At 37.0% G+C, this 13,921-nt stretch overlaps 1 protein-coding gene across 3 annotated transcripts in view; it reads right to left on the bottom strand.

Annotated features, from left to right (window-relative positions):
- USH1C (USH1 protein network component harmonin) overlaps positions 1-13,921 on the bottom strand; it is a 47,205-nt gene that overhangs the window by 26,153 nt on the left and 7,131 nt on the right. For all 3 annotated transcript variants that reach the window (XM_071558878.1, XM_071558879.1, XM_071558880.1), the window contains exons 5-13: positions 7,135-7,243; positions 6,996-7,020; positions 6,249-6,306; positions 5,381-5,484; positions 4,083-4,167; positions 3,597-3,656; positions 3,291-3,347; positions 1,306-1,448; positions 765-830 (exon numbers count right to left, since the gene is read on the bottom strand). In XM_071558878.1, the coding sequence (XP_071414979.1) occupies positions 765-830; positions 1,306-1,448; positions 3,291-3,347; positions 3,597-3,656; positions 4,083-4,167; positions 5,381-5,484; positions 6,249-6,306; positions 6,996-7,020; positions 7,135-7,243 (707 nt within the window). The remainder of the gene's footprint in view (positions 1-764; positions 831-1,305; positions 1,449-3,290; positions 3,348-3,596; positions 3,657-4,082; positions 4,168-5,380; positions 5,485-6,248; positions 6,307-6,995; positions 7,021-7,134; positions 7,244-13,921) is intronic.

Here is a 13,921-nt window from a genome sequence, read left to right as displayed (position 1 = left end):
TGCACAGGACCATCCTCAACAGTCACACCACATGCCTGAGAGTCTCATCTAAATGCTTCTTGAACTTTGTCAGGCTTGCTGCTGTGACCACTTCCCTGATGAGACTGTTCCAGTGTTCAACCACTCTCTGGGTGAAGAAGCTTTTTCTAAATCTAACCTAAACCTCCCCTGTCTAACTCTACATAGCTTTTGTTTTCAGAACTGCCTGACAGGCCAAAAGGGCTATTAAATTCTGTGTTACAAATCATGAATAAACTGGTTTGGTTTGTTGGTTTTTTGGTTTTGTTTTTTTTTTTTTTTTAAGTATAAGGCAAGTGGATATGTAATCAAGCCCCCAAATATACGCATGTTTTCCAAGTATTTAGTGATTCTTCTGTTTTTCCTTCATCCACTACTTAGCAGTTCTAATTTTTTCCTGTTAGAATTAAATGCAGACAACAGGGTAAAGAAGTTTAGACACACAAAACTACCTCAAAATCTTAAGTTTCTCTCTATATTAATAACATATTTTAAAAATAAGTGCTTAACTTCAATTTCACATTGAATTTATTATTGTCATAAGCCTCCTGTTTTCCAGCTGCTGATTTACAGATCAGTTTCCTATTTCGTCGTGTGTTTATCGATATGTGTAAGATACTACATTTAGCTAAATGGAAATACTACACAATTTTATTAGAAAGGAACATGCAGAATATTTTCAGACAGATCTAAATACAGGAACCCTTTTTCAGGTAGTATACTGCCTGTGTAATGTTTTTACTTACTGCTCTATTTCTCTGCGATACCTCTCTTCTTCCTCTGCAGCCTTCTGGGAAATCTCCAGTTTTCTTCTATAAGAAGAGGAATTAGGACAGCATGATAAAAATAGTATTTTCTTAGTAAGAACTTGGACAAAATGTGTCAGCATATAGTTAGTAAAAGATATAGACAGTAAATACACACATATTGGTGAAAATTTTTAAAAGTCGTCTTTAAGATATCAAGGGTTCAAGAAGCTTTCAGAAGAAATGACCATCCTGACCATCTGGATAATAAGGACACTGAGTCATAGAGGTATGAGAGTCGGGGAGCAAAATGACCCTTCTGCTCAAGATGCGTTTGAATGATCCCAGGGTGCTTTGAAAACCCAGAGCACCACGGGATAAGGATTTTATGAACAGAGACTCTACAACATCAAAACCAAATCTAAGCTGGGACTCATCTCACTTCAGTGAGAAGGGTCAAAGAAACAGTGTACTCCCACCTTCTATACCCTCCCCAAAACCCAAGCTAAATTTTTCAGACTGTCCTATACAGAATCCTTACAATCTCTCTTTCTCTTGCTGCTCTTTGATGATTTTGTTAGTCTCCAGTGCGAGACGCTTCTGATGCATTAACTCCTGGCGTTCCTGCTCACGGACACGTGCTTCTCTTTGTCTTTCTTCTTCAGTCATGAACAGCTCCCTTCCCTGCAACCAAAACCACCACTCAAATCAATTGCGAAAAAAAATCTCATGAATGTAGTTCTTCTAGGAAATAATTCAGAGCCAATTACAAACTAGCACATCTGCCATTTCCTCACATCACTTTTTCCACGAAATGCATTCTGAAGGACCCTGGGAGATCTGACCACTTCATTCCAAAGAGCTATTCCAGTTTCAGCCTCAAAGTTAATGATGCACTAAACACTTCAATGGAGTTGAGCAATTATTATAGTCAGCAATAAGAGCGTGGGGATTATGCCAAGTACATGCTCAGTGTGACACACAGAAAAAACTTGACATTATACTTTCCTGAAATCTGAGAAATGAAATGCCAGAGAACAGCACACTGAATGACTCCCAGTGTGAAGACAACCACACAGTTACTGTGTTTTAACACTCTTACACCTGGCTGCTGCAGAAATGTACCATCAGTCAGGGAACCCAAACACAGAGAATATACATTCCCAAAGCATTATACAGTTGATGCGTTTCAGTTGGTTTTGTTCCCGTTTCCTTTGCTTTACAGTTAAGACAATAGCACTATATTTTATTCAAGAAAGGTATTTCCATAGTGCTATACATGAAACACTGGCAACATTTATCTGATTTTCATTTCTGAAATTAAAAACCTGTGCCAATTAGGATTTTTCATGCCTCTAGCACTCACAGTGGACAACCTCAACAAAAGCAGGCATTCAAGAATGCCTCTGCACCATGGTCTTTGCTGACCAAAACTAGGAGTAGGGAAATTGTTCCTTTTCGCTCTCTCTTCTTCAGTACAAAGATTTATATTGAGGAAAGGAGAGACATGCAAGGTGAAGTAGTGTGGAACCGTAGAGTTCCATAGCAGCAATTTGCCATTTTAAGGACACAACTCCAGTGATGCATGCTGGAGAATATCTCATCTTTTCCAACTGTTGGTAACGTATCTGGGAGTTGAAATGAAGTCCTTAGAATGTTGAGTTCCTGGAGCTTAATCAACTGGTCTGAAGCACTTGTTTAAACACTGCTTACAAGGCCTTTGGATAACTGCACCTTTTATTACTGTAAGAGCAGTTTAAATAAACCATTAATTCCTTGATGTAGCTACACAGAATACATGAATCCTTAGGAAGTAGCTTTACTGATTTATTAAATCTTTCTTCCCCTATTTAATTCAGTTGCAAAGCAATTAGAAACACCATTAGTCTATGGAACTTGATTATCCTCTTGTATATAACTATAGACTTTGCAATAAGAAGGATTAAGTCAGTAAAAGCAGTAAAACATTTAATAAAAGTCACACTGAGGCCAGAGGGACAATTAAATTAATTTCAGCTGGCTTTAGACTCCAAAGACTTGCAATTCTGTTGTAGAGAAACAGTGGAAATAGAAAATCAAACCATTTTCACTGTGTTGATTAGAGAAATCAGATAAACAGTTACACAACTAATTAACCTGGAATAAGACTAAGGCATCAGCTACTCTGAATAAAAAATTACTTGACTCCAATTCAATTCACCTTTCATGTTTCAGCAGAAGCAGCTATCTACTAGAACAGAATCTCTCAAACACGAGAAGCCATTACAATAAACTTAATTTCCACTCTTGGTAAAGGGAAATGTTTTGCATCAGCCCACAATCATGAAATTGTTTCATTTGAAAATACTTTGGATAGTATGAAATAATCAAAAGCCACTGAAAAAACACTGTCCTCGTTTGACAGAATTTAGTGGTACAGATTTTCTAAAGAAACACAGGTTTAGTTTTTATTCACTTATTTTTATCATTTATTTGCCCACATAGGAATTTTCACAAACATTTTGCTTTTACAAATATAATACTTACAGCGCCTGCTACCACAGAGATAGTCAAAGTGTGGCTACTTTTGAGCACTCTGACAGCCTGCAAATTAAAACAAAACAAAAATCAGTCTGAACGAAGTGATAAAAGGCAATTGAACGGATGGAAGATGCTGGTTGTCAAGGCTGGAATTTCCAGAAGGTATGCAATTCTCCAAATTCCCATGTTCAATACATAAACCCTGAGTTAGTAGCTTAGCATCAAAACACATTTTTATGGCCAGCAAAATCAGACAGATGTTTAATAAGCTCAAAACTACCAATTCAGGGAATTAGGAAGACTTGATCTTACCTCTTTATGATCCACATTAGAAAAGTCCACTCCATTTACCTCAACAATCTGATCACCAACCTAAAGAAATTAACACAAATCTTACTACGGACACTAGGTTAGTACATATATTACATGAAAACAAAAAGAAATACGCTAACATCCTTCATACAGTAATCATGGGTACTGTCAGAGCACACGGGGAGCAGATCAGAAACTGGCTGGGCTTGCATATCCTCCCATACTAGCATTTCCTATTGCCATTGCTCGAGATCAAAACCTGAGCTTGGCAGAATATTCATCTGGCAGAGATCACTCATGTTCTTAAAATTTTAGGAAACAAGCTTAATTTGAAGTGTATGCAAAAGTTATTTCTTTCCCATGGGAAAAAACCAAACAACGAGAAACAACCCAGCTAGTCACTTTGCAGTGATCCAGAATCCTTGAAGTCACAAATACCAAACAAGAGGTCCTTGTGGTACCTACCTTGGAAGGTGGCACACTTACCTCTAAGCCCACCTCAGCTGAAAGAGAACCTGGCTTAACATTGCTGATAAAAATGCCTGGTTTTTGTGTTGGACCACTGGAAATACTGGTAATATAAAAAAAAAAAACAAACCCAAAACATTTATAGAATAATATTTATAGAATAATACTGTAATCCTGAGTAGTAGTTTTACAGTGGGTATTTTTAGTTGTTTTCTAATCATTTATTTTAATTAAAGAACATTTATGGTATTAGCCTACTGTGAAACAAATATAATGATTTATCATCCTGTTTTTCTATTTACACCACAAAACTCTTACTTAAGAAAAAACTAAAAGAAAAGTATTCAGGCTTCTGATTTTGACTGAGACGTTGAGACTAACATAGTATACTGACCTACACTGGGACACCAACAGTATTTGAAAGTAAGCAACACAATGAAGAATTACTAATTGCTTTCACATTTACCCACTGAATTGAAGTATACTCTATGCATAAAACCATGTTACTTTTTTAGGATTATTTCTTAGAAGTAAGAAGGATGTTTCAACCAGAGGCCAACATCTAGCTCGGAAACTTGAAGCTGCCATCTAAGCTGGGCCCAAACACAAAAACTACTTTTGTAGGTTTTATATCCAACAGGTGATGCTGAACCACCCTTCCAGGTTTGTAAATAATTTAAAAAAAGCCTTTATATCCTCCAAATAACATGAAAGAGAACTCCTGATAACATAAACTATATATTCCTAAATATATAAGAAATCCTACCATATCCCTTCTACCTCAAAACCTCCTGAACTGCAAGGACAGGAGTCTGAGAATCACAGAATCATATTTCTATAAAAATACTGAAAATTCAACATTAATTTTAGGAACTGGATATAGCTTGATGATGACAATGATGATGATGATGCCTTAGTTCTGAACAGGCTCACAGGAAGCAGTCGAAGTTTAGGGAGTGAACTTGACAGTGGGCAGTCCTGAAACTTGCTATGTCACCAAGCAGCATTTGAAGTATTTAAAATTGTAAAAGCATTTAAAAGATCCAATTCCATGACAACTTGTATTAGGTCACTTTCAGCCTCCTTGTATTTTTAAATTTCCATTTTTTTTGTTGTTTTATAACAGAACGTTCAACACATGTATTTATGCTTTGCCTAAAAATATGCAATATGTGCCACAGATATCCTGCTGTTGCAGCTTGCCTTTCTGATCCAGCATGGGTCTTTATTTTCCAAATATCATATCAACCAGGGATGGAAATAACTGCCTTGAATATCTCTCTTAATAAACCACTAAATAACGAATGTGTACGCACCTGCATCCCATGCCTTTTGTACCAATCAAGCTTATGAAGACTTTCTTCTCTTTACTGTCTCTACCTCCAGAAGAAGCAAGTCCAGCAACACTGCCCTTTCCTTCCTATAGGGGGATGAAAAAAATGTTGCAGATGTTACTCTGTTTTGAATTTGTATCAAGACTAGCATAAAATTTCACGTAGCCAGTATGAAACCCTGCCAACATCAAGATAAGATTCCTTCAAGGTCCTATCCTATCTGAAATGAATGTGAAGCAGTGTAATTTCAGTGGATCTGCATGGCTGAGGTGAAAGACTGAACTTATCTGTTTGGAGAAGATTACTTAAATAGTCAAACTTTGTCTCAGAAAAGATTGGAGGAAAATTAGAGGAAAATGATATGAGAAAATAATCATTTAGACATTCCTTGACAATAAGGCTGGAGAAATAATTGGAGTGCTTACTATTTAACTAAGTCTTTCTTCCTGAAAGCAAAAGAACAATAATTGTGGTATTTCTTTTCACTGCTGCAACCCTTAGAAGTCACTTGCAATCAAAGTCATTCCTCCAATAATATACCTAATAGGGATAAAATAATGTGATAAAGATTTATACAGCAGAACTACAGCCTGCAAAGTTAATTAGCTCAGGCAAAATAAAGTACCAACTAATGAGCAAAAGCTATTTCATTTGTGTCCTGTCCTTTCCTTACCTAAGGGTTCTAGAATAACTTCCTATCACAAAGGATGTTTCTCACAGAACACTTGTAACAAGATACTGCATCACAGAAATACAAACAATAGCTGCTGTGATAAGGTCAGAGAAGAAACTGTTTCAGAACCATTAGAGACTTCCCAGAAGATATGTTAATAAAACACTGATCTCTTACCCCAGACTCTGACACAAACTGATCTACATATTGCCATTTCAGGGGTTCATCTGCTGAACTGAAAGGAAAAAGTAATTTAAAATACCAGGACAAAATAAATGTCAATGTACTCAGGAAGCTACTTTTGTATATGGCCTTCTATTTTGAATCTACAACTTTCTTTGGATACCATTCACAGCAACTGGCTTATTTGCCAGCGACTTAAATACAACATCAAACAAACATACAATTTTTTCAGCTTGGTCAAACAAAACTGATAAAACCTTCTCAAGTGAAACAATTTTAGGAAACTAAGAAAGACTGTAAAAACAACCATAACTCCAATGGCTTACACAAGTGTCTATGCAGAGAGACATCTCCCATCACTAAAATTTTTGAAACACCACACTTACAGATTCTACTTTTCAACAAAAATTGGAAGTGGACAATAATTTTACTTTTTCTAAGCTCTGAAGCAATCCTCAGAAGATACATACATAAAGAAGCAGTGAAGCTCTCTGGTAAGCTAGGTACATTGATAATTAAAATTACAGGAAATATCCATGAAAAATGAGGAAACAGAAATTCATTAAGGAGGTTACTGGCATAAAAAGTCAGATTCATCAAAGAAGAAATCTGCCCATTTAGTACAAAGAAAGTAACATTTTAATCAGCATTCAAAACATTTTTTATAATAAACACAGATTCTTTAGATACAAGAGGCTAAATGAAAATAATCTAATTTGCTTTCAAATGAAATACCATTACCTTTTGACAGGTATCATGCCAACATCTGAAAAAGAAAAGTACTCTGTTAAGTTTCTACAGATCATCAGCAATCTATTAATGAAAATCACTAAACTATTACTAATCTTCGGTGATACAGGTGATTTCTTGTGTTACTTACGTCTTACTTTTATAGACACTACTTTCTTTGTACGAATGAGGTTTATGACTTCTTCATGAGTGCACGATGAAATGGAATATCCATTTATACGAACTATCTCATCTCCAACCTCAAAAATGAAAGAGAGAAGTAAACATAATTGTGAATTAGTATTTTAAAAGGTTTTCAAGCAATCATACAATTTGGCAATCACCTTGATGCAAAGATATGACACTGTTGAGTCCTGAATACCTTCTGAATTTCAGGTAATGTTCAGATCAGATTTACCTGTATTTGTTAAGACTTGACATTGAACACCAAAAGACAGACTAATGGCCAAATAATTTTATAAATACTACCTAGTCTCTACACATCATATTTTTACTCCACAGATTGCCTTAGATACAAGTGTTCATGTTTTAATTCCAAAAATTTTGGAGTGATTTTCTTCCTTTACACTTCAGCAGTTTAACTTTGCTTTCACTGTTTTATGAGATACCTTCTTACCTACTTTTGATCAATAGGAAACTTAAATTTGGTCTTATTACCTTCCCTGATTCTGGTTTCAGAAAATGCACTATTATAATGACATTTACCTCTCTGTCTTTGTTTGGGGACCACACTTACATTTATTGGCAAATGGCAGCACCACAAGAACACTCCCTGACAGAATAGACAGGGTGGCCACTTCTACAAAATTTTCAATCTTATTTATCAGAATACAATCCAAAGGCTTCCCTTCCTCTAGTATAAATCCAAATTTGATACACTATGGTGACTAGACTAGAAAATTCCAATAAATGCTCCTTAATGACCCTCTCAGCTAGATAGGCTGAGAAGAAATCAGTGATGGAGACATTGCCCACTTCATTTAAGGTGGTACCTTATTAGCTGCTCAAGGTAAGATTGAAAAATGGAGGTCCTGGCTCAAGCATCACAAGCAAAGATTTTGATTGAACATGAACTGTGTGACATGGCTGTATGAAAACTAATGCTCAGCTTCTTCCATTAGGCAACACAAATCAACCCACTACACAGTAAGATATACAAATGATTACCAGGACATGACTTTAGCAAACCATCAACAGCATCTTCTTACACCTCTGTACTGTGATCTCAACATGGGCAAAGTCAATTACTTTGGCTTTACTGTTCTCCAGTAGCATTCCCTCTAAACTACTAGTACTATTTATTATGTAAAATGTATCAAAATGCGATGAGAGTTGACAGGACTTTGCTCATTGATGTCATGAGCACAGGATTTTGTTCTTCATCAGTGAAACTTTGTGTGCCACCTCACAAACGTGCCTGCTTTCATGGCAGCACTATCCCATATAATGATTGCCTAAAATGTTCCATTAAACACAATTTTCTAGCTCACAAATTTCACTTTAGGCCTAAGTCTTCCAGGTTGGTATCTGCATCAGGCTGATTTCAAGCCTCAGCAAAGCTGAAACAACTAGTTTTCTATCAACAAAGCTGGGTGGAATGCATTGCTATGGTCATTAAAAAGAATTATCTACGAATACTCTGTTGCGAGGCTCTGTGCTTACAGTTTCGGTCTGGTAGGCTACAAATAAGAGCACTGTTTTTACAGTCTCAGTAAACACCTTTATTGACTAAAAAGTTTAGGAGTTCAGGTTCATCATAATATGCTTTGTGAAAGCTAGATAATATAAAGACTGCCCATACTAGTTCTGATCTGGGAGGAACCTTCCCTTCATCAATTTGCTTTGGGACTGTCGGTGCACCAGTCCCTGGTACCCAGATCAGTTGTGAACATGCTTTCAACTGCTGCTGCAGAAGATCAGAAAAGTTGGTCCTTCCAGAATGCCAGAAGCCCAGGAGACTCATCTACTAAGGTGCTGCGAAAAAACTGCCATTGTGTAAACCCAACTACCTGTTTATAGAATCATGGACTTCATAAAGAATTCACAACAGTATTAGAATAAGTATTGTTATCTTTAATGCATTTGTTAAGACTGTGCTACCTTAGATAACCCTGTGACCTGTTTTTTTTAATATAACAGATTCTGGTTTTCTCCTTTTGAGCCAGATACTTCTAGTCTCCACCACAGAATTTTTCCAACTTTACTGTCACTGAAATGATACAGGTAATGCCACCAGCCTTAGAGGTCTGCAGTGGTTGTATAGACTAAATTACGGCTTTCTCAATCACACAAGGTTGATGGGAGTATCTATGATTGACGAAATTGAAGAATTCATGGTTCACGTCACTGAGGACTAGCTTCCTTATACCTTGGTAACAGTTTCAGGAAAAGAAAAAGGCCACAGCTGAAGATTCCTCCTTTGACACTGTGCAGCTCAGCACAGAAGGCCCAAGTTTGCATCACCACATTTTTGTGTGAGAAGTGAGTGGAACTGGAAGTAGGAATTCCCCAATATACCCTGTGTCTTATGGACTGTCACATTAACACACACTGTGACAGGTCTACCCTTGGGTGACAGGACACTGGGCATGCCATTGCCTTTTTTCACATGTAGTATGTATTACTGAACCTTCCTACTGTGATCTGTTCAACTGAAAAAAAAAAACCCAAAACAAAACACAAAGAACAAAACAAAAAAGAACCCACTTATCTTCTTTACTTGTTTCACAAGCTTTTGTAATTCTTTCAGGAAGTGTCACATGCTCTGTAATAGTACACAAAACATTCATGGCATGCCCACTCTACCAGCACAGCTCGTGTAGTACATTTTCCACTGAATATGAAGATTTTTATGTTACACAACACAGCATCAGAAGGCTACAAAAGCAAAGAAAATGCAATATGTGACTGTCCTGCAGGAGAGAACGCACTTGCAGAGGGAGAACAGAACTGTGTCCCCAGCCTCTGACCAGTGGGACATCTGCTCCCTCTACTGGGCATCCAAAAAATCTTATCCAGGCCAACGGCCTGCACTCTTACCATCTTGAATGTTTCTAGTCTAAGCTAGTCAGATTGTTTAAAATTAATAAGAGCAGAAACCAGTCAATACTGAAGGGTTTTGAATGTGCAACTTGTGATAGAAATACAGAATCTGACAAGGCAAAGCACCTGGGGTCTGTCACTTAGAGTTGCACCCAACAGCTTTCACTATTAAAGAACACTCACTCAACCAACTTGTTCCAAGCATTCAAAACCACATCCATCCACCCATCCTTTCATCTCACAGGGCTGGCAGCTATGCAAGGCCATGAAAATACACCCCTAAATTGTAAGCTAGTTCCCTGATGCAAACCCAAGAAGGTTTATCTGGAACATGGTCATGGCACCAAGCCTGCTAGAGCTCAAGAAGTGTTTGGACAACACTCTCAGCTACATGGTGTGATTCTTGGAGTTGTCCTGTGCAGCACCAGGAGTTGGACTTTGATGATTCTCGTGGGACCCTTTGAACTCAGAGTGTTCTATGATTCTATGAATTTAGTCTAAAGCTGTTTCATTGTCCTAGACACTTCAGGAAACTCATTGTGAGTAACATGTTTTTAGGACAAGGATTAGAACTGGAAACAAAATGGCTCAGAGACAAGTCTGGCACTGTATATAAAGACTCATATGCTCTAAAAATCATAAAGATTTCCAGCCTATTTAGGATTGTGCTGGTTATACTAGTAGGAAAGTGAGTGATCTTTGCTTCTTACAGGAAGGTTGAGTTCTCAATAACAAAATGCTTTCTCCATTCCCATTTCTGGTCTCTCTCTAGATTACTCACTTGCAAAAGTAGTGGAAGTTTGTGTGTAACTTTTCTGTTGATCTTATGTACTGGCAGGAGGGGAGGTGCTTTTTGTTTAGCTCAAGATCCCTCATATACTCACATCTTCCACATCATGCAGGCTGTAACAGACCATGGAGCCTGTTTGCACAAACCTAATTCCTTAAATGGGTTACCTAACCTAATGCTATTAACTGCAATGCCTTAACACACAGAAGCACCTCAGTTTGACAGCAAATGTCAGTGCTAGCATAGGGCTTCTGTTACCAGCAGAACTTGTGTTGCTCTGAGGATGTCATCATTCACTCAGCAAGTTGTACCTGTTAGTATTATATCAACTCCCTAAGAGGCACACACAAAATTATAAATGCACACAAGAGCATATATTATTTTTTCCTCCAGTATGAGAACCAGCTTTTCCCATACAGATATTTTTAGTACTCCTCTTTACTAGACTGTCATTTAATTCCTGAAACTCAGCACTCTTCATTCAACCTAATGACATTTGTATTATCGTGTGACAATAAATGATGGTGCTTTAGAAATAACCCAACCTAGGCTGAACTTCAGGAGATGTACAGGCACATAACAAATTGCTTCTCTTTAGGACACTCAAACAGCTTCTCCTGAACAACCTGGTCTAATACTGAGGTAATTAATAGTTGTTTTCATATATTTTGTTACTTTTATACTGGTATCACTGTATACCAACCCAAAGAATCAGAAGCAGTAGAGATAAAAGTCTGCAGGACTGATTAAAGTAGAACAGAAACAATTATTTTGGTATTATATCACAGCTTCCCCTTTCCCTATTAAATAGGGAGATGACAGACTTTTTAGAAAAAAGATACTAACCTAACTTTTCCCAAGCAAAATGGCTATTATTTGTAACTTTTAACATGAGAAGTATAATATATAGTGCTTCTAGGAAATTGAAAGGGTTTCTATAATAATATCAACGGTTTCAAATTTCACACTCTGTATACTTTTTCCACTTTCATCATTCATACCAACCTCCATCTCTTTCTATTCAGCAGAATGCGCACACATGTAAGTATCAGGAAGAAGTGGGGGGGAGAGATGAAGTACATTTTTTCATGAAAGAACAAAACACTTGCAGCCTTCTAGAGAAACTGTAGTCTAAAAAGGGTCAAAACTACAAGTTTCACAGTGAGCCTTCATAATTTTTCAGACATTTTAATGCAGCTTGGAAAGTACTTCAAGGAGAAATCATGCAAAATGAACTGGAATTTTTTTTAAAGCAGCAGGATGTAAAACTGACAGTATAATAGAAGATCATTATACCTTTCTCAGACAGCATTTTTGGGACAGAAAATGCATAGAGATTTCGTTAAATAAAGTAGGTGGGTGAAATTTCAGAAGCAGTTGGCTTTACTGCAAGACAGCAATTTAGAACAATGGGCTGCCTGTCAGGTCTTGTTATTCAGTGAGGTTCTGAAAGTGCGTAGTGCCACCTATTATTCAGGCACTTTAGACTGAGCTTTAACACCACCTATCAAAAAACAGAAGTCAGGCAGTTACAGGAGCTGCAAAGCACCACCTGCTTGTATTAATTCATATAATCTAAGCCTAAAAAATTCAAAGCCAGTCTCAGGCATACTTCCCCCTTATTGTCCCTATTATGTCTGCCAAACCCTAAACATATTCTGAGCTACAATACGGTTTGTACACCCCAACCCAAAGATTCTTTACAATTCCATTCACTGACACCAACATGTAGTACGATGACCTTGGTCAGAGAAAGCCATTAGGGCCTTTTTGTGTACTGAGAAAACAGGAAAACTGACATCCTTACAGCAGCACAGTAACACAACTGAGCATAACTCTTTATCTAGTGATCATGTCTAAACATTAGCCTGAAACAAGCAGAGAAGCAGAGCTGCAACACAGTTTAGGATGTACATATTACCATGATAATTTAAAACAGTGGTATTAATTCCTTTATTGCTCAGCGTCACTAATACCCTCCAGTATTTCACAGAAAATGCCTTCAAAAGTCACATAAGCAACTGGTCTTCGTTTTTTTCTCAGTTTTCTAGCAGTGGAGGAAAGATGCAGTTGGAATATTTCTACAGAGCTAACCACAACCCAGGAACAACTCTCTTGTCTACACTTCCCATTTTCATCATCTAACACAGAAGATGAGGCACATGAACATTTGATTTGTAGTGCAAACTTTGAGATGGTGCATCAATGTCCTTTTCTGGAGTTATCCACCGGTAAATCCCATGCTTAACAGTAGGCTGACAACACATACAGCACGCTGCTTGTGGTGTCCTAGAACACCTTCTCAGTTCTAACTACATACAAAATTTATGGTTTGTTCTAAGAAGGAGTTTCTAAAGCATCAAAAGAGCCAGTTATGCACCAGTCCCGAGCAGGCTGACAGAAGATGCGACTAATTCAATAGTGATTCTAAATCAGATATATAGTTATGAATGCACAAACAAAAGAGCACACACATACATGCAAACAGAGACAGGAACAGTTATTTAGATTTTAGAAAGCTCTCAGTATGAGACACACAAATATGGAACCCTAACTTTGACAGCCCTGTTGACAAAAATTTGTTTTATTTTTTTAATGTAAGAGTCATAGGGTAATACTGAAGCACATCTACAAAAAATGTAAGTTTAACTAAACACTGTAATGAATCATGACAGTCTAATACATTTTGGACTAGCTTAAACATAATCTTTAACCATGAATACTTTCAGCAAATATTCAGACTCGACAAATTAGAATTAGTTTTTCTACTCAAATTCAGACCTTTAATATACCTTATAAGATTCAAAGTCATAGAAAGATGCAGCATCTGCCATAGCAATTGCTCAGTTCTCTCTTCACTAAGCAATGCCACATTCATAAAAGAAACCAAACCCAAAATTTCATTAATGAAAATTGCTAAATACTCATCTACAAAAAAAGTTTCTATACATAATTATTTTTGCCAACCTTGTTAGCAAGTTCATGTATCTAAAACTTAATCACAGAAAGCGCAATTATTTGCAGTACAGAGGACACTGGAAATAGTTAAAAGTAGGTTTTTTCTTTTATTGCATAAACCAAACCC

The sequence above is a fragment of the Pithys albifrons genome, chromosome 6, assembly GCF_047495875.1.
Source record: "Pithys albifrons albifrons isolate INPA30051 chromosome 6, PitAlb_v1, whole genome shotgun sequence".
Classification (NCBI taxonomy): Eukaryota; Metazoa; Chordata; class Aves; order Passeriformes; family Thamnophilidae; genus Pithys; species Pithys albifrons.
Note: the sequence above shows the minus strand (reverse complement) of the source record. Positions and strands in the feature narration are given on the sequence as shown.